This window comes from Tetrahymena thermophila (assembly GCF_000189635.1).
Source record: "Tetrahymena thermophila SB210 genomic scaffold scf_8254652, whole genome shotgun sequence".
In the NCBI taxonomy this organism is placed as follows: domain Eukaryota; phylum Ciliophora; class Oligohymenophorea; order Hymenostomatida; family Tetrahymenidae; genus Tetrahymena; species Tetrahymena thermophila.
Genome location: NW_002476420.1, coordinates 268,620 through 292,391, shown reverse-complemented (window position 1 = coordinate 292,391; position 23,772 = coordinate 268,620). Strand labels below are relative to the sequence as shown.

The window sequence follows — 23,772 nt, the reverse complement described above, 5'->3', positions numbered from 1 at the left end:
TTAAAGCTATTAATAAGAAATATTTGAAAAGTTAAGTAAATCAAATAGAAAGTAAAATTTATATAAAAAGGTATTTCAATGTATTCATTTAAGAGATAAAATCAATACTTTTCATTCATTCATGATAAAACACGAAATATACATGATTAGACATAAAGTAAAATCATATTATATAATTTTATTGAGTGAGTTAACAAATCAAATTGATCAGTCAGAGCCGTTAACTTAAGCTTGAGCGTTTCTAACGATTCTGTCAGCTTGGGTAACGAGGTCGTATTCGGAGTTGATTCTGTCAACGAGAGCTTAGTGTCTAGCTACGACGTTTTCCCATTGAGCGTTTTCAGCATCAAGAGCGTTTTAAGCATCTTGTAAGTTTTGTTAGGCAAGAGCGAGAGCATCTTCAACTTATTAGATTTGAGCTTGTAAAGAGCTGATTTGAGCTTCGTATCCAGGGATGACTTAGTTTTGTAAGATATCGATAATTTAGTTGAGACCATCAATGGTGGATTAGACGTTTTAGGTGAAGCTAACGTATTCGTTGGTAAGATCAGAGAAGGTCTTTTGGAAGTAAGCTTGTAAGTCTTGGAGGGCCTTGATGGCAGTTTAGATGGAGGATTAACTGGTGTTGTTCTTAACTTACATCATAGCTTAGACGACAGGCTTGACGAAGAGTTAGTGCTTGGCATTCATTCCCTTGGTGGCTTCAGTGACCTTTTAGGCGAAAGAAACGAAGGTGTTCTTGATTTAGACGAAGGAGAAAGATCCGAGGTCAGCATTGTCGTAGTGGCTATAATTATTTGTAAAAAAATTAATTATTGATGCATTGCAAAAGCTTGATTGATATAACATTTCATTTAATTGCTAATAAAGCAAATTATATGAAAGCAAAATGAATAAATAGATAATTATTTGTTTACGATTAAGCTTCTTGGAGTTTTTCAACAGCGAGTCCGATAACTTAATCAGCATTGCTGTATTCAGCGGTGGCAACTTGGTAAAGAGCTTCAGCATTGGCAAGAGCTTCTTCGGCAGCATTGAGAGCATCAGTGTTGTCTTAGAGAGCTTGTTGAGCATCCTATAAGTTTTGTTAGTAGGTGTTCAAGGAGTCGTTGAGGTCGTTTAATTAAGCTTAAGCATCGTTAATCTATTTATAAAATGTAAAATATTAGAATCAATCAATCAATGAATCAATTAATTGCTTGGTTTGTTGGTGAAATTAGAAACAACTTATTAGTTTATTTTAAATATTATTCATTTTATTTTATTTTTTTGGATGAGAATCTAATTATTCACAAATTATATTTCTTTAAAAATTGTATTTTTTTTTACTTGACCGTTGTAGTTGCTGATGTCAGCGTTGAATTGAGCAACAGCACTGTCGTGGGAAGCGGTTTAGGTTTCGAATAAGGAATTTTCGTTGTCAAGGTTGTTTAATAATTAGTTCTTGAGGGCAGCGAAGGCATCATAGAGATCTTAGTAGTCATAACCGAGCTTGGTGGCAATGGTGACCATACCCTTTAAGGCACGACCAAGGTGGGATTTTTCCAACTTAGAGTTGATCTTTTCCATCATCAACTTGGCTTGGGACTTGGAAGTAACAGCCATAGCACTTTGACAGACAAGTGCAATAACGAGGAGGGCAGCAATAACTCTCATTCTATTTATTTTTTTTCTTGTGTGTTTTAATATTTTTTTGTTATATTTTATTTATATTAAATTCAGTTTTTTAATTTTTTTTTCTTTCTTCCTTTCCCTTCATCTCCTCCAAAAACAAATTTTCCTATGCATTTTGAATGACTTATTTTTTCCTTTATTTAGTTTTGATTGATTGATTGAATAATCAAACAAATAAAAAACAAACAAACAAAAAACATAATTAGTAACTTATTTGCTTTTTTTCATAGAGATTTGACAAAGAAAAAGATTGCAAAGTCTTTTCTTTTTTAAAAACAGAATTTTTATATTAATTTCAAAGAAAGAATGTTACCGTTTTCATCCTCCAACGAATAAAAATTTTTTATCAAAAACGTCTTTTATTCTTGAAGTTTTAAAAGAAAGTATATCTATATATCTGTATGTTAAATTTAGGCACGCGCAAAGCCCAAAAATGTATGATAAAGGATACAATTTTATTCAAATATATGTCTTAAATTTTTTCCAAACTCCCACATTTAAAATTATATCCATTTCTGAAAATGAATAATCATTTATTGACTGAAATGATGAAATTAACTTTATTTTTTACCAACATTAAAAAATCATCAAATAATCATAATGATAAAAGAAACTTTAAAAAAGTTATTCTAAATGACTGCCAAAACAAAAGATTAATGAAATAAAACTTAAAAATTGTTAATAAAACAATTTAATTCTTTTTTTTTAAATTTTTTTTAGAAAAAACTTTCATTTATTTATAAAAAGGAATTTGCTTTTTAAAATAATTAAAACACTCATTTATCTATCTATCAACCACATTCAAACAATTTAATTGAAAAACTAGATAAAAAAAAGTGTATAATTTGAATTGAATTTAAAATGATAATAAAATATTTTTTCAAAGACAAACAATAAATTTTATCTATTTTAAAAAAAATTAAATAAACTAGCAATTATAAAATTATAAAATTGATTTTTACTTCTTAAAACATCACACAAATATCCATTTATTAAATTGAGAAATTCCCTTCCTTTTACAAATATAATAATTTATATCTATATTTCTAAATATATTTTTAATTAAAATAATTTCATATTTTTAATATAAATAATAAAAAATAAATATTTTTGTTTAAAAAATTATTCAAAAAATAATTAAAATTATATTTAAAATAATTTTGATGATAATAATAAAAATTAGCATAATAATTCTAGCAAATGCGTTAATATAATAAATTTTAAAAAAATTAATAATTTTTAGAATAATTTTAATCATAGAAGATGTTTATTTTAATAAAAAAAAATATAAAAATATATAAAATAAAAAATGTATTTATTATCAATAATTAAAACTAACACATTATAATTTATATTAAATTAATTTGAAATTTATAAATTTATATTTTAAAATAATTATGAAAATTATTTTTTTAAATGGCTTAAATGATTTTCATTAAATTTTCTATTCTTATTAAATTTTTAATTTAAAAATAATTTACTAAAATGGCAATTAAAGATAATTTTTTTACTATATTTAAAATTAAATTAAAATAATAAAATAAATTTATATTAAATTGAAATTTTTTTCAAAAAATTATTTATTTATTGATTTTGTAAAGTTTGCATATTTATTTGTTAATAATTAATTTTAGTTAGCATTTGTTAAGTTTGTTTTTATTTTTTACTATTTAAGTCATTTTAAAAAATGTATGTTTTTATCTTTTCGGGTATTTTAAAAAGTGGGTTTTACATATGCCAAGAACCAATTTTCTTCTTGTTAAATATATCAAAAATTTCTATTAATAACTTTAATATAGAATTTAATATTTAGTTTAGAAATTCTTAGTTTAAAAGAAAATCATAAATAAGAATCTTGAATATAAAATAAAAAATTATTACTTTTAATTTAAATTATTTAATAATTTTTAATTTTATTAGAAGAAAATAAATAAATATTTTTATTGTTATAATTTTAATTTGATTAGATACATTTAATTTGTATAAGCTATATAAATAATTAATTTTATAAAAGTTACAAAGTTATATAAAAATATTATTAGTTAATTTTTAAACCATTTTTTGATATTAAATTAATTATAAAAATTAGTTAATATTTATTCTATTTTAAAAATTTCTTAAAAAAAAATAATTTAAAAATACTGATTTTGTTTGGGTTTTTTTCAAACTTTTTTTTTTAATTAAAGATAATAAAAAAGATAAATACTATTTGAATATAACTAAGATAAAAGGAAACTAAATGTTTTTATTTCATTTCTTTTCTTGGCAGTATTCAGTCATATATGCAAGAATTATATAATAATAATTTTTAAAATGATTGAATTATATCAAATTAATGAAGAAAATGGGTTAATATTTATTTACTCCTATGTAACAAAAACTAATGAAAAAGTTGTTGATTATATTTTGGTTTTTTAAAATAACCTGCCTTAAAATTAAAATAATTTAGTAATAATAAAAAAGGTAAATATTTTTTGAATATAACTAAGATAGAAATGAGTTCAATGTATTTGTTTATTTTATGGCAGCAGTCATAAAATGTAAATTTATAATTTGATTTAGAGTAATCAAGATGTTAAAAATTAAATGTACTAGATAGGTAATTATATTTGCTAATAAAAATTACATGAGCACGATTTAGTGTTTGGTATGAAATACATTATTGTATTATTTATAATTTATTCCAAAATATCTTCAAATTAATTTTACGCAATCGATAAAAAATGAAAAATGTGAGATCTTCAAGAATTTAAAGTCTAATTTTTTTTAATAATTGAATAAATTTATTTATTATAATTGATAGAGAAGAATAATTATACTTTGTTTTTTCAATAAAAGCGAAGCTGGTTAGTAAAAAATTTCTAGGCTTTAACTTTCTGATTTAAATTCAAATTGATTGGAATAATATTGGTTGAAATTTTTAACTTCTTAAATTAGCTCTAGACAGACTCTTTCATTTAGAATCATTATTTTTTTAAAGTTTTGCCTTTAAAAAAAATTACATTTAGTAAAAAACAGATAATTGTGAGCAAAATTTATTGGATACTGCATACATTTTTAGAATACTTATTTGCAAATTATTTTAATATTTGATTGTTGTTTAGAATTAATTATCATCTTTTTTAGATGATTGATTGAATGTAAAATTATTAAATTTGATTAAGGTGCTATTTGTTATTCTTTCAGTTCGATTATATTAAAATAGAGCTTTTGATAAAATAGTAATTTGTAAAAATAGATGGAGGGAGAATGGAAATTTACTTTTCATTAACAGCACTTAAATGTTCATAATTATAGATAAATACAGAGATAAAATAAGATATTATAATCAAAATATCATATGTACTTGTTAGGGAAATTAAACCAAAGCTATATTTGTTTATAGACTTTAAAACTTCATATTTGAAGTCAAGTGTAAGAAAAATTTTGGTTTTGTTTTGTTTGCTAAATCGTATGTAAATTCAATTTTGAAAAAAATATTTGCAATAATTTCAATTTATCTGTCTTTTCAACAAAACAAGCATTATCTTAATATAGTTACTGTATGGATTTAATATATTTGGCTTTTATGATATCTACTCCATATCTATTAGTGAAAAAATAATAAAAAAGTAGGAATATTTTTGAAAAACATTGATAGCAGTTTGTCATGTAACATTTGGATTTTTTTTTAATCTAAAATGTTTATTTCTTACATGATCATTAGATAATTATCAAAAAATTAATAATTTATACTCCTTGAATTAATTACTTGAAATTTATCTGATTTTGTTTAATGATTAATTGATTTATTGATAGATTGATAGATATAGTAATTAGTAATGGATTAAAAGATAGATAGATATTTATTTATTTATTCGTCAGAATAACCAAAGAATAATTGAAAGAAATAATTAGCTTTCTATTTCACATAAATAATTTGATTGCTGAATATAAATCTCCAAATCAAAAAAATATAAATCTTTTTCAAGCAATATTAAAAGTTAATATATATTAAAAACTAATTAGTTTTAATAACAAAGAATATATTTATAAACACATAATTAGTTATTGATTCATTTTCAAAAAGCAAACTTAAAAACACAAAAGCTAGATTTATTCTTTTAGAAAATACTGGTTGAATGAATTAAGTTAATAATCCTATTGAAATTAGTCATAATGATAATGATTAATTGTTAACTGAGAGAGATATTAAGCTGGATAATTAAGACAGACTACCAGGATTTACATAAGAATATCATTGTAAGATAGTTAACAAACTCAATTTTAAACAGACTAAATTCATGCTGATCTTTATGACACTTGAATTTTACCTTTCTATAGGACTAGTTTTGTATTTGTATCTTACAGATAATGATAATTTCTATGAAGTTTATACATTCTTTCCTTATGTGCTTATGACAGTTTTGCTAGTAGAAATAATCCTCAAGATAAGTATTAACTTTAACATAAGGAGAGAAGCAATTTTATTTTATACCAACATTAACACTGTTAAGAATAAGAATAATAAAAAGAACAAAAACGATTCCAAGATGAATTTTTGCTGTAGCTTCTCCTTTTCTTGGTTGCATGGCTTGTTTCAGTTAGAAATACTATACATCAACAATCTTTTATAGAGCTTGGTTGAATTTACTTTGAATGAAGTAGAATATGAAAACGAGTAAAATCAAATGAGAGAATAGGAATCCCTCCATTAATCAATTTAGTAAATGTATTCCTATATCAAGTTTAGATAATTATACATTATGATGAAGCTAAGCATATTTCTATTATTACTAAACAACTACCCAGAATATTGCATATAGGCTTTAGTTCTATGCTTATATATTGCATATTTAACAGTGCTAAATACCTGGGTAAACTACCACTTTGCTGTAGTGTACTTGTTTTGTAGAGCTTCAATACTTTCTAAGAGCGATTTTCTTAGTTTGATCGCTGAAATCAGCATTAAATGTTTGCATAGCGCAATGTTTCTCTATCTCATTACTCATATTAGTGGCGTAAAAATTATTGTTTCATCTATTTTTATCAGCGTTTGTTCCATACTAGCAGCAGCAACTACTGTTTAGATGAACAATGAATTTGATGATCAATAGCAAGGAGTCTTTGATATGCTCTTCTTAGGGTTCTCTGTGAACTATTATGTAGGTTTAAAGCATAGAGAATATTTTGTTAAAAAAGTAGGTTATCAGTATAAAATAGATCTATTAAAGCAAATAGTTATTTTATGTATACAGATTGCAATCATTATTGATTATTATGAAACTAATATAGCGGGATTAAGATTATAGTAAGAGATTATAATAGGATTATCTTCTGTGTTATCCCTATTTAGAGTTTGCATGACTATCTTCAAAATTTCATACTACCTTAAGCCAAAGTAAGTATTAATACGTCTGAAAACTTTTTCTGGAATTCCTCATTTCATAGAAGAAACCCTTAAATCTCCTTAATCTTTAAACTTTATCCCTAACAATAACACAATTCTAATAAAATAACAACAATAATTTGGATCTGCAAGCAGTTTGAACTGTTGCAGCATAATAATAAAAGATGTGGAGCAAGAGCTAATATAGTAAAATAAAGAAAAAGCTCTCAGACTTCAACGCGAAAAGATGATCAAAGATAAAATCATTTCTAAATTAGAGCTATCTCCCTACAAATTAACCTTCTACTCTGAATAAGGCATTTACGAATTAGTGTAAAGTCGTGAGCTAAAATTCATGTTAAGCGAGCTAATTAAATACAAAAAGACTGAATTTATCTTTCTGATTTCTAACTAAATTAAAATATTAAACTAGTACGGACACATAAACGTACTCATCCACAGGTATAACAAGGAGCTAATAGAGTTTATAGAAAGTTACTTGATGCCAGAAGCACAAAGCATTTAAATTGATTCCTGCTATTAAAATAACTCTGATGTATTTATTTAATTAATGCTTCTCTACAATACAATTGACAAAGAATTTAATTTAAACACTAAAATGATTCTTTAGCCCTAAGACATGCTAAATAAGCTTCCAATAACTCAAAATTAAAAAACAAAATATTAAAAAGTAATAAAAAATCTCACTAACTCTAAAATCATAACCATGCTTAAAATAATAGCTATGAATAATTATATTTCTCCCTCTTTGCTAATAAATCCATGCTATGTGCTTTTTGACTTAGCAAATATTGATTGAAAAATGCTATTCTAAAATTCAAAAAATAAAAATTTTATTATTAATTAATTTAAATTAAAAAATAGAATAAACTTCACATAAACCAAACTAATTATTCTCATTAATCTTTTAGTTTTTATTTTTCTCTACTTTATAATTAATTCTTATCTTTTCTCACCATAAAATTTATTATTTAATTATCAAAAAATATTTTTTTTAACTAAACTGTAATTAATTAGCTCATATAAATTGTTATTTTTGTCAAAAGATTTATATTGATAAAAGATTTGTTGATTTTATAAATTAAGCTATTAGTTTTTAAAAAAATAAATATATTAATAGCATTTCATAATTATTGATTGATTAATAAAAAAATTTTTTAATTCATTATCAAATTTTATAAATTAAAATATTAATAATTATCTTTTTTTTGAAAGCAACAAATTATAAAACTTTGTTTAATTGTGAATTTTGATTTTATAAAAATATATATTTTTATTTATTGACCTAGATTTTTCATTAATTAAAATAAATCTATGTATGTCTGAAAGAAGCCTACTAATTAAATTATTTACTAATTCAAAGTATTTTTATGAAAAAATATTTCTAAATCAATTTTATTAACTTTTATTGCATATCATTTTATCATGCGTGTGTATTTGATTAATTTACCTTATTTGTGATTAATTAATTTTTATGAACTACTTCTCTAAGATTACTAATCAAATATCATTTCATTCATTTTGTTGTATGTTTAAATAAAATTAGATTGCCAAAAATAATTTGGTAAAATTTAAAAATAAAATAGTTTAATTATCAAAATTAATTTTATCTCTTAAAAAATTAATTTCATTGAATATCACTGGATAATCCAAACACATTTATTTACTTAAATAATTATTTTTTAATCAGGGGAAAAAAAGAAAGTAAGTATGTAATATTAAATAAGTATAAACTGAATAATCTTTTAATTACTAAAAGATAACTGGGGATACTCAATGCCAATAGCCTAAAAAGAAAAAAGGAATGACCCTGAAACCTTTAATTTTAAATTATTTTTATTTGAAAATACAACATGATTGTATGTTTTTGAATTACAAGAAAATGAAGTTTTAAGAAATAGACATAAGTGCTTCTATTTTAAGTATGATTTTTTAATTTAAGATATATTTTTAAAATCTTTTCTATAGAATAAAAAGGCTTTTGATTGACTTTTGAATAATTTAAGGTAGGAGATCTTAATATTTTTTAGGAAGAATACAATTAATTTATATATTTGGTTTTAATGTAATCCTCTAATTTTCTTCTGGCAAAAAATGTAAATTTTCATTTAGAGTTTTGCTTTTTTAAAGTAAAAGATATTTATAAAAAAACGTAACTCTTAGATAACTAAGTAATACTAAAGATGAAATTTTAAATTAAACTTGAAGAAAAAGTTCAGCAAATAAATTTATTTTATATACTTTAAAAATTAGTGGGTATCACATTTAAGAACAACAATTTACCTTGTTTAGTCTAAAAAATAGAAAATTAATTGTATTACTAAGTAAATATTTGATTATCGAGCATAGAAAAATAGCAGTAGTTAATTATATAATATATTATTATAAGCAATTTTTGTATTGCATAAATTAAATTTCTTACTTACTTTCTTAAATTATTTGCTAAACGCAAATAAATAAATACTACAAAAAATATTAACTTAGTTTAAAAAAAATATGATAAGGCCAAGGTAGTTAAGACCTAACATATTTTTCTAAGATAATAATTAAATATAAGTGAAAAAATTAGGATTTATTTTGATATAATTAATTCTATGTTTATCAGTAAAAGTAGTTCTATTATAAAGATTTGTTATTTCTTTAAATAGATGCATAAGAAAGCTCAACTTTGATCAAAAATAAATAATTAAAAAAAATAACTAAGCTTATAAAAAAGAGTAAATAAATAAATAAATCAATATAAATCATTTTTAGTATAATTTCGATATTTTAAAACAAATATAGCAACATAATATAAACTTTTAGTTTCTAAAAGTTAAATTTCCATACATAGATTAGTTATTTAAAGCTAAATAAATAAGAAATGCATTAAGTTAATCTAGTAGAATTGCATAACAATGATCGTGAGCAATTGCTCACCGAAAAAGACACTATGTTAGCTAACTCAGAAAGATTGCCAGGATTTGTATAGGAGTATTAAGTCATGATTATAAGAAAATTAAACTAGAAGGAAACTAGAATTATGCTCATGGTTATGTCTTTAGAGGCATATTTATCAATTATTCTTTTTGGGTATTTAGAATTGACAGCTGCTAATAATTTGTTTGAAGTCTATTAATTTTTTCCTTATGTCATAATGACAGTTTTAATGGTTGAAATAGTTCTTAAAATCAACCTAACCTTCAACTTAAAAAGGGAAGCACATCAATTTTATGATGACATAAATATAAACCACTTGATTCATAAAAAAAAGAACTTAAGTTAAACTATTGGACAGGATCAAAATAAGGAGCTAATTTGCTTGTGGGGAATATTACAATTAGAGATATTTTATATTCAGTGTTTATCTCGCAAACTGCAAGAATATACCTAAAGAATTTTGGAATACGAATCAAATCAAAACTAAATCAAGGAATAATAAGTTTGTCATTAATCAATCCAAGCAATTTATTCATATATGAGATTTAGATAATTGTATGTTACCTTAAAAATTTGTATTTTTTTGCTTCTGCTCAATAATATTTATGGGAAAAACTCTTCTGAAATAGTAGTTCTCGTTATTTACATTAGTTTTTTAACCTTGCTCAATATTTGGTTTAATTACCATATTGCTGTTGTGTATTTATTTTGTCGCTCATTTATTTTATCATTAAGAGATTTTGTGATATTAATATGTGAAATTTCAATTAAATGCTCACATAGTTTGATGTTTCTCTACTTGTTGACTCACTTAGACGGTGTTTACATTATTTTCTCTTCTGCTTTTATCTGTATTTGCTCAATAATGGGAGCAACAATTACAATATAGCTAAATACTAATTTTGATGCCTAATATCAAGGAATTTTTGATATGGTTTTTTTAGGATATTCAGTAAACTACTATATTGGTTTAAAGCACAGAGAGTACTTCGTCAAAAATGTAGCATACACTTATAAAAAAGATTTGCTAAAGCAGTTTATTATTTTTATAATTCAGCTTGCTATTATTTTATATTATTACTATTCAAATTTACCTGAATTTAACATTCATGAGTAATTCGTCATAGGTTTGATATCTGCTCTTTTTATAATTAGAGTATCAATGACTTTATTCAAGATCACTTACTATCTAAAGCCAAAATAAATTCTAATTCGTCTCAAAACTTTTTCTGGCGTACCACATTTTATAGAAGAAACCATTACTTCTCCATAAACTTTGAATCCTGCTCCAAATAACTTAAGAGAATTATGGTAGTAATAGTAGGAGATTTAACTTTAGCAATAATAATAATATGAGAGTGAATTGAAAAGTGAAGTAAATTCTGCAACAGAAAAAGATTTAAATACCTGTCCTACGTCATAAATTCCTTAATTAAATAAGTGCTAATCTAAAAATAACCAAAGAAGACTGTTGATTTAAAAATTAATAACTTAAAAGCTCGAGCTATCTCCTTATAAATTAACATTCTATTCAGATCAGGATATTTATGAGTTCGAATAAACCCAAGAGCTCCAACTTATTCTGAGTGAACTGATTAAATACAAAAAAACAGAACTCATTTTCTTAATCTCAAATTAAATAAAGATTTTTAATTAATATGGACACATCAATGTACTTATCCATAGATATAATAAAGAGCTCATGCTTTTCATAGAGAGATTTATCATTCCAGATGCAGGGAGTATATAAATAGACTCTTGCTATGAACATAATTCAGATATATACATATAGTTGATTCTTTTATATAATACTATTAATAAAGAATTTGATGTAAATACCAAAATAACACTCTAACCCTAAGATATGATTAGCAAGCTCCCAGTTAATCGTCATTAAAAAAACAATTAACTCAAAGCTATTAGAAACGTAATTAACTCCAAAATGATCACAATCCTAAAAATAATAATTATGAATCGTATTGTTTCTCAATATCTTTACTAAAGTTCCTGCTATGTATTATATGACTTAGCCTAAATCGATTGAAAAATGGAAGATTAATTCTAAAACTTTACCAATTTATCTAACAAAATTATGCATGCTAAAAATATTTATTGTATCTTCATAGTTTAATAAATAAATTAAATAATAATAATAAACATTTTTCATCTAAAAATAATAAAATAATAATTTATGATTGATACATAGATTAAATAAAGGCTTTAAATTTAATCATGATTTTATTTTCTTTCTTAATTGTATAAAAACCTATCAAAAGATTAAACATTTACTCAGAGTAAAATTAAAATTTTAAATGTATCAAAAATAAAATTTATTTGCATTTTAATAAATTTTATTTATTTTCTCTTAGTAGAATTTAAGTAAATAATATCAATTTATTTGTTTATTTTTCAAAATTTAACATTTTATTTAAATTATTCTTACAACTAAATAAATAAATAAATTATTAACAATTATTTAAATAACAAGGTTCATTTCTTTTTTTAATGGTTTATTTATTAATTTGTGAGATATTATATTATTCTCTTTTCAATTTATTTTGATTGATTATAAAGGCAAGATAAATATCAGTCAAAAACAAATGGCTAGAAAAAATTATTGAAGGTGTGTAAAAATTTAAATATAATTTGTAACATTAAAGATTCTAAATTACTTTTTGTTTTTTTTTTAATTAAATAAAAACAATCAAGTAAAATTTTTATTATTTTCAAAAACAATTGTTGTTTCATCACAAATATAAATTTAATTATTTTTTTTTTTTCATAATATTTTTAATAAATTCCGTCCATTCATTTATTCATTAAAAGGGTTTTTGATTTGTATGTATTAGACATTCTTTTTACAGAAACACTTAGGTTTTTGAAATCAATGAAAAAATTAGCATATTTTATAGTTTGCGTTTAGATATTAATAATTATCTATCTTTATTATGATCTATAATAATGGGCACCTAAAATAGATAATAGTCATTACTTATTTCTTTTAGCAACTTCAATTATTTAATTATATAAATAAATAGTAATAAATTTCAAATATTTATTTCCAAAAATGTATCGTAAGCAACTGATTACTTAAAGATTTAGAATTATAACTATGCTATTCAAATATTAAATACATCTTTTAGATCTATTATGAATAAATGATTTAGCAATTTCAAACTAGTTGAATGTAGACTCGATTTTTTGAAAAATTTCTAAAATAGAAAAGAAGAATTACTTTATTATTAGAAAAGTTTTTCAATAAATTTGATTCGATTTTACTTACGTCTATAATTTTATTAACTTTTGCAGCGAATGATTCAAGATAAATATTTAAATTAATTTTATAAAATATAAATATATATATATAGTTAGTTAGATAGATAGTAAGATTGAAAGCAAATTATTCTAATCCCTCAATAGATAAGATAGCTAGCTAATTAATGATCGATCTTAAGACATACTTTGTATTAATTTAATTACTACTTATTACATCATCAAAAAAAAATAATGAGTAAACAAAAGTATTAATTTTAATTACAATTAAAGCTTCTCTCAAAATTTGTTTATAATGTGAAAATTTGTATATTTTAAAGCAAATTAAAAAGTTATTCATCACTTCATTAAAAAAAAATTAGCTAAAAAATATTGATAAAAAAGCACTATTTAATACATAAATTAATTATAAAATATAACAATAGGAATAAAATAAAATGTAGCTATAAAACCAAGACTAGCTATAACAATAATATGATAATGAGTCTTTGCTCACAGAAGAGAGCGGGAACGTTAATTAGCAAGATATGCTTCAAGGTTTTGCCCATGAATACCAAATAAAAATAGTCAATAAATTGAATTATTTGTAAACGAAATTGTTGATATGGGTTCTTAATTTAGAGATTTTTTTATCACTAGCCTTAATAGCTTTTATCTACATATCTCAAACCTAAAGCGGATAGTTTGAGATCTTTTCCCACTTCACTTTATTCTTTTTGGTGATTAGTTCGCTAGAGATTTTCATGAGATTCACCATGTCTTGTTATGTTAGAAAAGAAGCTGAATAATTCTATTCAAAGTAATAAAAACTATTGAGATATGGAATAGCCTCGAGAAGCAGTTTTTCTAATTGCTCTATCGAACTTTGCCCTATCTGGAGTCTGCTATAGTTAGATGGCTTTTATGCCCTAAGTCTGTGCAAAAAGCTTTAAGAGTATAATTCTAAAATGATTGACTATGATGAAGTAATTTACGAAAATAGAGGAAGATTCATAATACGCTAAAGTATATAAGCATTTTACTCTTTTGTTAAATTCCGATAAGTTTACCTAAATTTGAGAATGTGTGTATTGATAATGATGCTTACGAATACATATAATTTCAATCAAACACTTTTTTACATCATAGTTGCTTATATTCCACTCTTAGTTATGTTAAACATCTGGATCAACTTTCATTTTGCAGTAGTTTATTTGTTTTACAGACAGTCTCATCTTTCACTAAAGGATACATTATATTTAATTGGTGAAATAACATTAAAATGTGTTCACAGCGTCTCCTTTTATTATGTCTTTACACATGTTTAGGATATTTTACCTTACTTCTCTGTATTTTTCTTGTCTGCCTGCACCATCTATGCCACCTCAATTACTATATAAATAAACAGTCTATTTGACTCATCTTCGTACAGTGTTTTTGAATTGATATTCTTAGGCTACTCTACCAATCACTACATAGGCCTAAAGCACAAAGAGTACTTCTTCAATAAAATCGGCTACTTCTACAAAACAGATATTTTCAAGTAGGTATTTATTTTTTCTGTTTAGCTAACTGTCCTTCTTGTTTACTATGAAGAAAATAAATCTATATCTAACTCTCAGATCATTGCTATAATTGCAATCGTTTCCTTCCTTGCTTTACTCCGTTTTGGAGTCATTCTTATAAAAGTTAATATCTATTTGAAACCGAAAGCAATTATAGTGAGACTGAAGACATTCTAGGGCACAACTTGTTTTATAGAAGAAGATAAAATGAGTCAGTAATCCAATAAACCAAAAAATAATGAAAGCTAACTAGAAAAGTAGAAATATCCATTAGAATAAGGATTAGATGAAAACATAAATGAAGATGATTAGAAGCCAAACATATTCGACTTACAAAAATCATTTAACTCTAATCATAGTCCCATTTAACTCGACTTTAACAAAACTAGAAACTTACAAAAAATGAAAGAAATAAAAATCAAAGAAATTTTAAACTCAAAGATTGAACATAACTAGTACAAGATAACCTTTTTCACAGAGTCTAATATTTCAGAGTTCGAAATGAACCCAGATATGCGTTGTGTTTTATCTGAAATAGTTAGATATAAAAGGTCTGAAATTACCTTTTTGATATCCAATCAAATAAAAATATGGAACTAATATGGTCACATTAATGTCCTCATCAATAAATATGATGGAAATTTAATGCTCTTTATAGAAAGATACATCATTCCTTTTTCCAAGAGTATCCAGATCGACTCCTGTTACAAAAGAAACTCTGATACATTTATACAATTAATGTTGCTCTACAACGTAATAAACAAAGAGCTTGATCCATACTCTAAAATTACTCTCAAACCAATAGATCTTGTTTAGTAGTTACCACTACCTTATAATAGAAAATAAGATTATCTTACTGTTATAAATAAAATAATAAACTCTAAAACTATATCCTTGCTTAAGATGATAGCATACAACAAAAACATTTCACCTTTGCTCTTTTAGCATCCATGTTAAGTGCTATACGATTTATACTTAGATCACACAAACTGAATTATTTAAAATATTTTTGACTTTATAATATAATAAATACATATATAAATAAAAATTATTACTTATTTTATAATACACTCATTTACTTTTAAAATTTTCTCTCCTAAAAATAAATTCATTCATTATCATGTTAATTAGTTTTATTTGATTAATCAATTTAAAATTTAATCAAATTTAAAAAGTGATAAATTTAAAATTTATTTTAAAAATGGAGTCTAATTATCGTAAAATATCTGAAATAACAATGTTTTGAATACTATTTTCTATTAATTTTTTTAATAATAATAAAAAATTAATTACAAAAAAACATAAAATATATATATTAATTTTGGTAACTTTATGTTATATTTTTATAAAATAAATACTATTTTTTTTTATATTTTGAATCTCTCTGTAAAGCTTCTATGTGAAAATTCATTTTTATTTAAAGAATTGACTTTTTTTATTTATTATAAAAATTATAAGGCTTGTTAAGCTAAAAATAAATTAAAAATACAAATTAGAGAGTTAGAATTAAAAATAACCTTTATCAAAACTAAGATCGATAATAAAATAGAAAAAATATTTGATATATATAATTCTATCTATAGTATTTTTAATGGAGATTTATTTAAATTCATACACCATGCTTTAAGTTGAAAGATAATTTATTCTTATTTGAAGTATATATTTAAGTAAAAAAGGAGTTTTTATCAAATAGCATGCAGTAAATTAATAAAAAAATACATTAGTTAATTAAGTTTTATGTATTATAAACATTTTTATTATCTTAAATGTTTTTATTCAATTAAATTAGATTAAATTCATACATGGATAGGATGGGATAGTATAGGCAAGTGTTTTTGTAATTATTTAAAACTAAAGAATTTCCCTCCCACTCTTTCTTCTTAAGTTGAGATAAATAAATAGATAAATAAATAAATAAATAGACGAAAATAAATAAATAAATTAATTAATGCATGATAAATATAAATTACAATATTAATAACTAAAAAGTATATTTTACAGTGGTGATGGTGATACTATGTTTTTTTTTTAAAAAAAATATAAAAAAGAAATTAATTTTTAAAAATTCCTGATTTAATACCCTTCACACTTATGTAATAAAATTATTAAATTTTATTGTGATAGTAATAATTTTTTTAAGCCATTTTAAAATTAAATGTTATTAAAGTTATAAACATAACATAGATATATAAAGACATATAAAATTGACATGCATAGAGACATAGACAAATAGATAGAGAGATAGACTAAAGAGAAATATTTACATTAATGATTTTTAATTACTTTATCTTATTTTCAGTGTAATTTAATTTGGTTGGTTGGTTATTATTAAAAACTTTATAATATTTTTTAATATATTAAATGAATTCCATATTATTGTTTGAGATGATTGTTATTTACAACATTAATGATTTATTGATTTATTGATTGGCTGATTAATTAATTGAATTTATAGATACCAAGAATTTGAGGATATTATTACCATATTGAAATTCATATCAAACTTTATGAGAAATTATTTCTTATTTTATTAAATTAAATTTATTTTATTTTTTCTACAAGATTTATTTTTTCATTTTTATTTTGAGAAGATGAAACAAAAATACTTATTGGATAATTTTCAGCATTTAGTTTTGCTAGGATAGAGATTTGTAAGCCAAGTCTCCTATTGAACATTATTGCATGATTTTGAATAAATTAAACTTTCTTCTAATTTAAAATCGTCTAGCTTCAAAGCATGGCATATATGATTGCATTTATGATTTTTTATCCAATATTGGAGTTTTTTATATCCTATATCGCTGTCCCCAAAACGTGATCTAATTGAAAGAATAGCTGGATCTGTAAGTTAAATTGTTTTGCTATCAATTTCGTCAATCCCTTGTAAATCACATAAGATTTCTTATCCTCCACTATTGTAGAAAGTGAAATGAGAAAATGCTTACATCAAAGGATAAGACTCATCTGACCATCCTGAATTGGAGTTAAATTTACGATATTCTCCTTCTAAGTACGATTCAAGAGATATTAAATCACCCTCTTTGTAATGCTTTCCAAGTAAAGAAGCTAATAAAGATTTTTTTTCAATCTAGATTATCTAAGGTTATGGCATTACGATACGTCTGTAGTGTTAATTTATAAATAATTCAAATTCAGGAGTACAATTTTTGGCTTTGACATTTTCCATAATTATGTTAATTTCTTTATTAAAAAGACGGGCATATACAGTTGCTTATTGCCAAATTAACTGCTCATTCTTAAAATTATCTAATTTCTTATTCTCAATATGATTTTTATATCTCTTTACCACTCCTTTCTTGCCTAAATTTGGGCCTTTCACAACTTCGCAGCGATAAGCTTTTCTAGAAGAACCTTCAGCGAAGCAGGAGTGGTGAAATTTATAAACATCTCCCGTTTTAGTTGAAACACAAATATTTTATCCCATAAATTTAAAAATATTTTTCTTTATTTTTGCAATTATCAACAATAAGATTTTAAAAATAATCCAAAAAGAAATAATTTCGAGGCAAATGCTATTCTTAGTAATGTTAATTAATGATGATTTTTAGGTATTTGAGATAGCCTTTATGCTTAAAAATAAATCTCTTCTTTAATTAAAAAGAAAGCCTTTTTTTTCAGCTTGTTATTTTTTTCTTTTAATTATTGTTTTTATGAGTTAATTATTTTTGATTTTAAAAAATACACTTTTTGCCTATCTTTACTTATTTATTTATTGGAAGCATTATTATTAATTTTTTTTTCATTTACACTTTTTATTTAAACTCTACATTCTAGTAAAGTCAATGAGTAATTTCAGAATCTACTTACAAGCATATTTATTAAAAAATAATCAATTAATTATTTGATGATGTGTAAAATTTAATTAGTTGGCATTTATTTAAAATGAGAAAGTAAAGATTGGAAAGCAGTTCCTATAAAAAAATAATACACACTTTCAACTCTAATTGAAGATAAAATATAATATTTGTTTATTAAGTATACAAATATAATTATTAACATATATATTCTCAGTATTGAATTTGAGTAATCAATAGACTTTATACTTAAAAAATTTTATTTAAAGAATTTTTAGTAATAAAATTAGGTTAAATCTCAAGTAAATAAATTGAAGAAAAAATATTGATACGAGTCTTAAAAACTTTGTGGATATGCACATTTCTTATTCTCTTTTATATATCAAAATTTATTTATTTATTTTTAAGATTACTTATTTTTTAACATAATTTGAGATATTTATTGACTTATGTTTTAGAAATTTTATATCAAAAATTTTTAATTATAAAATCTGGCTAAATCATCAAATAAAATACTTGATGAAATAAATAATGATATGAAACTTAAAAATTTGTGGTTGTGTAAATTTGTTATTCTCTTTTATACTTAGAGGAGGTCACAGAGTGAGCTTTTTTTTAAACACCCTTAGTGGAGCCTTATTAATATTGGCTATATAAGTAAAAAAATTAATGGCGTATCAATTAACGACCACCCAGGACCCACAACTTTTATCAATCAAAATTTATTTCTTTTTAAAATAATTAGATAAATTTATAATTTTATCTTTAATTAAAACAAGGATAATCTTGGATATCACTATTAAATTAAATAGATTATTAATGATTCTGTTGTAACAATTATTCAATTATTTAGTTTACTAATGATATTATGCATGACGATAGTGATTCTTTAGTCTAACGCTTTCTCGTTTTGATTTCCCTGTAATGTCTTCTAATATTTATTAATATAGATTTTTTTCAAATAAATATTAATGATTTAATTAGCTTTTAAATATTAATTTAACTTAGTTAAATTACAATTTATTATTTTTTTTACTTTAGGAATATTAATCAAGCTCCAATGAAGCTTACATTAACTATTTTGTAATTTAGCTCAAATAAAAATCAATTAATACCAAAAAAACAAGAAATTTAACTGATTTATCAAATATATATTTTGCATTTACTTAAATAATTTAAAAATGAAAAAGTATCGTTTTAATTATTTAAAATATTTTTTTTCTAGTTAAATTGAAAATATTTTTTCAAAATAATTGATAGATTATTTAAAACTATTTGAAAATTAATAAGAAATATATTTTTTATAAACCTATTTCTTCTTATATGAGTTAATTGCAATTGATATGAAATCTTTCAAATGATAAATAAATTTTTGTATTTGAGAGTATTATCATGTTAAAAGTATACCTGCCATTATGAGATTTTCAAATTTGACATAAAAGCCTTCTATTGAAAGCAAATAAAAAGATTGTAGTTATTATTTTTTTAAATTAAGAAAATAATCCTACACAAAGAAATTTATAGAGTTTCTGTCATATTAGAGTTATTTTAAATTAATTTTTTTAAAAATTCATATTTTCTAAATAAAATACCTTGAACATTAGAACATATTCTATTTGTGTAATACTATTATTTTATTACTCTAATTAAATAATGCTTATTTAAGCCAATTCCAATTAGCATATTTACATTTATAGGCTAACCATCTTTTAGTTAATATTTGTTTCTATTAATTAAAATAAGCTATATAAATGAATATTAAAATTAAATTCTATGACATTAATTCTTTAAAAAAATGATATTTTTAAAAGAGCTTAAGAATGAATATAAACAATTAAAGTGCTTTTGAATTTTTTTAGCTCTTTTTTAATGAATTATACAAAAAAACAATATAAAATGTCAAAAAAATAATATTATAAAATTAAAAAGACAATAAAGTTATGCCTGGTATTAAAAAATATTTATCTTAATTAGTCTTTGCAAATAATAGTTATAAAGACTTTTCTAAAATCGATCTTACAAGATCAGACATAGGTTTATTGCATCTGGGCCATAGTATTAATGCATTTGATTCACTCAGAAATTAATTATTAGAATTATATTCTAGAGATCTGTCTCAAAGAGTATTGGAAATAAAAAAGAGTAAATTCATTATAATAAAGAATTAAGTGTATATTTTGAACTTTGAACAAAATAATAAGGAAATTAAAGTTTGAGCAAAAAATACTTAATAGCTAACAAACATCAACACGAATAAATAAACTCAACAAAAAATTAATTTAGAAGGAATTACTTTTTAAACTTATTTGATTGGTAATTATGGGGAATTAGGCTTCTCAAAACAACTAAGCTAGTGCTATTTACACAAAAAACTATGTTAGTTTCATTAGAGATAGTCTTAAAATTTTTATGTATTGCGAAGAAGTGTTAAATACTAAAGACAAGCAAGATATATTGAGCTTATTAAAAAGTGTCTCATTTTATGAGCCTAAAAATGTTTAAACAGATCTTAATCTTTATTAAAAGCTATTGCAGACCCGTAAAAATGTTTTAATACGCTTCTTCGAAGGGGCATTTCTACAAAGATAGTGCTTTAATTATACTCTCCATGAATATAAATACTTGCAAGAGTGCATAGCTAATCCTAAAAAGATATTATCTCAGTCATAGATAAATCAAATCATCTAGGTTCTTGAAAGCGAAAACTAAGATAACTCCTACTATCTTAATGAGCTTGAAAAGCATGCTAACACTGATAAGCAACCTCTGACTTTCTTTGATAATAGTTTTTTCCGAAGCAGCAGCTTTTAAACTATTTATCTGAATGAGTATCACAAACAGATTGCAAATAAAATGAATCATTAAGCACAAAATTAAGTAATTTAGTCACTTTAATTGTCTAAAGATTTAGAAGAAACTAACTAAGCAGTTTAGGCAGCACCTATGAATACCATTGTACAAGACACAAAGGTATAGAATTTAGTGATAACTCTTGAAGAATTCTCTATAGTTCAAAAGACAATGATTAAAAACTCTCACAAAATAAGCTATGTCTCACAAATACCTTCTACGACTTTGAATTTAAAAGCCTATTTAAAAAACCTTTTTTAAGTGATAGAAGTTCAAATATCATCTGAGCTTGATCTTGTATCTCAGCGAGAGTTTCTCTAGTTTTTGTAAGATAATCCGTTTTTACAAAAGCTATCTGCCAATTTAGCAAGTCCAATTTAGAATGAGATCCTCAGCACGATTTCAAACCACCCTCATTTAAAATATATATCTCTTCATGTTCACTCAATAGATAAGAGGATAAAATAAATAAAATAGCTAAAACGTTTAACGATACGGCCTGAAATGATTTATAATGTAGAGGAAATGATAAATCCTCAGAATATCATATTATAATTTGAAATTAAAAACATTCGATTTAATTAGCAAGTCATATCCATACTTAATAAATTTCCATCAGTTTTTTTAACTTGTTGCAACAACTTTTATACCTTAGCATAAACCATCTTTAGAGATTTAACTAAACAAGAGCAAGTAAATCTAATGAAATACTTTTTAAAAGCATCAAACCTAACAATTGACTCACTTTTTCATTTATCTCAAAATGAAGACTTTCTAAGAATCAACAATGGTACCTTAGATTTAAAAAAAGGTTACTTTTATTTATTCATGACTAAGCTTCTGGTTGATTTCGAGAGGCAGCTATTTATTGAAATTATGAAATTTGTTACTTTTGAAATCTACTACCAATCTTTTATGACATTTAATCCCTTAATAATTTACAATGATCTATTCATAGATTGAATTCAATAAAAACAAATTTATTCCTTAAAAGAGAAAAATATTTATACAAAAATTAATTTTAAACAGTATCGATTTACCTAATAAAAATTAATTCAACAAAGTAAACAAACTAACAACTTAATAAAGTTGTTAATCAAATAAATAAATCAGCAATCAATTAATAAATAAAAAAATAAATAATTAATCAATAAAATAAAAAGGAAAAAGAATGAACTACTAAAGAATTTAATATAATATTATATAGTAATACTAAACCTAAATAATAACTAAATAAAAGAATATTAATGAGAAGCTTATATAATTTTCAAATATAGTTATAAATAAATAAATAAACAAATAAATAAAAACTAACTTATTTTCTTACTTTTGTACTTCAATTTGATCATGTAATTATAAAATATAATTTTACTTTTAAAGTATTTACCCTTTATCAAACAAATGCAGTATTAAACAACTTATAAAAAGTAGCCGTTTTTATTTTAATTTTTTATCAAAATAAAGTTCTAGACTTTTTCTTAATTAAGATGTAATTAGAACTAATATCATCGAATAAATACTTAATTACTTCTAAAAAATAAATAAAATATAAAATACTTATTTTAAATTTAGATTTTTATATTTTTTCAAATACTGTCATAAAAAACTAATTATTTGAAGTTGTTGGAACTTGGCGAATTTAACTTTTATCTACTGTTTTATGAAAATTTTTGAAATTAAAACTTCAATTTAAAGAAATCTAAAAACTAATTTTTTGCTAATTAATTATTAAAACCATAGTTGTTATTTCTCAGAGCTTCATTTTAAACTATTTTTATAAATATCATTATTTAATTTTTATGAAAAATAAGCTTAAATAACAGTACAGCAAAACCTTAATTTTTTATTATTTTCTTAAGATGGGTACTATTATAAACTGAGAACTTTCTAAAAATGGGCAAAAATTTCTATCGAAAATTTAACTTTTTTTTTCTTAAATCCATCTATTAAATAGGTACCTCCATATTTTGGGCAAAAATTCTGGTCTCATAAATCTTAGTTTGTTTATTCAGGATTAAATGTAAAATAATTTTTATCATAAAGTAAAAGAGCCAGAAACCTTAATTGATTATATAATAGTATAAAAGTGTTAGAAGTTAGTAAACTCGAATATCAAGTACTAATTCACAAAAAAAGTTAAGATTTTATGTGCTTAGGAAAATTATTTCCTAAAGTTTTTATGTAAAAATAAATATTTATTACTAAATGGGATATTTTAAATTTAGTTTCAATTATATTTAAATACATAGAAATTTAAATTCATTTATGTGTGTGTAAAAAGATATTAAAATATTTATTTTTATTGATT

At 22.7% G+C, this 23,772-nt stretch overlaps 6 protein-coding genes across 6 annotated transcripts; 4 read left to right on the top strand and 2 right to left on the bottom strand. All coding sequences in view use genetic code 6, as the record gives it.

The window, feature by feature from the left end:
- Window positions 1–207: 207 nt before the first annotated feature.
- Window positions 208–1,656, bottom strand: TTHERM_00378890 (granule lattice protein; the record flags this gene model as incomplete). The annotated part of the gene is made up of 3 exons (XM_001015470.3): window positions 208–787; window positions 918–1,144; window positions 1,330–1,656. 3 exons carry the CDS (start codon window positions 1,654–1,656, stop codon window positions 208–210), a joined length of 1,134 nt encoding a protein of 377 aa, XP_001015470.3.
- A 4,139-nt stretch (window positions 1,657–5,795) lies between these two features.
- Window positions 5,796–7,862, top strand: TTHERM_00378870 (transmembrane protein, putative; the record flags this gene model as incomplete). Its single annotated transcript, XM_001015468.3, has 1 exon — window positions 5,796–7,862. One exon carries the CDS (start codon window positions 5,796–5,798, stop codon window positions 7,860–7,862), a length of 2,067 nt encoding a protein of 688 aa, XP_001015468.2.
- Window positions 7,863–9,926: 2,064 nt separating this feature from the next.
- Window positions 9,927–12,026, top strand: TTHERM_00378860 (transmembrane protein, putative; the record flags this gene model as incomplete). The annotated part of the gene is made up of 1 exon (XM_001015467.1): window positions 9,927–12,026. The coding sequence occupies one exon, from the start codon at window positions 9,927–9,929 to the stop codon at window positions 12,024–12,026; it is 2,100 nt and encodes a 699-aa protein (XP_001015467.1).
- Window positions 12,027–13,692: 1,666 nt separating this feature from the next.
- On the top strand, window positions 13,693–15,792 carry TTHERM_00378850 (transmembrane protein, putative; the record flags this gene model as incomplete). The annotated part of the gene is made up of 1 exon (XM_001015466.2): window positions 13,693–15,792. The coding sequence occupies one exon, from the start codon at window positions 13,693–13,695 to the stop codon at window positions 15,790–15,792; it is 2,100 nt and encodes a 699-aa protein (XP_001015466.2).
- Window positions 15,793–17,419: 1,627 nt separating this feature from the next.
- On the bottom strand, window positions 17,420–18,244 carry TTHERM_00378840 (MHCK/EF2 kinase domain protein; the record flags this gene model as incomplete). The annotated part of the gene is made up of 1 exon (XM_001015465.1): window positions 17,420–18,244. One exon carries the CDS (start codon window positions 18,242–18,244, stop codon window positions 17,420–17,422), a length of 825 nt encoding a protein of 274 aa, XP_001015465.1.
- Window positions 18,245–21,023: 2,779 nt separating this feature from the next.
- TTHERM_00378830 (hypothetical protein) lies at window positions 21,024–22,427 on the top strand (the record flags this gene model as incomplete). The annotated part of the gene is made up of 1 exon (XM_001015464.3): window positions 21,024–22,427. The coding sequence occupies one exon, from the start codon at window positions 21,024–21,026 to the stop codon at window positions 22,425–22,427; it is 1,404 nt and encodes a 467-aa protein (XP_001015464.2).
- Window positions 22,428–23,772: the final 1,345 nt, after the last annotated feature.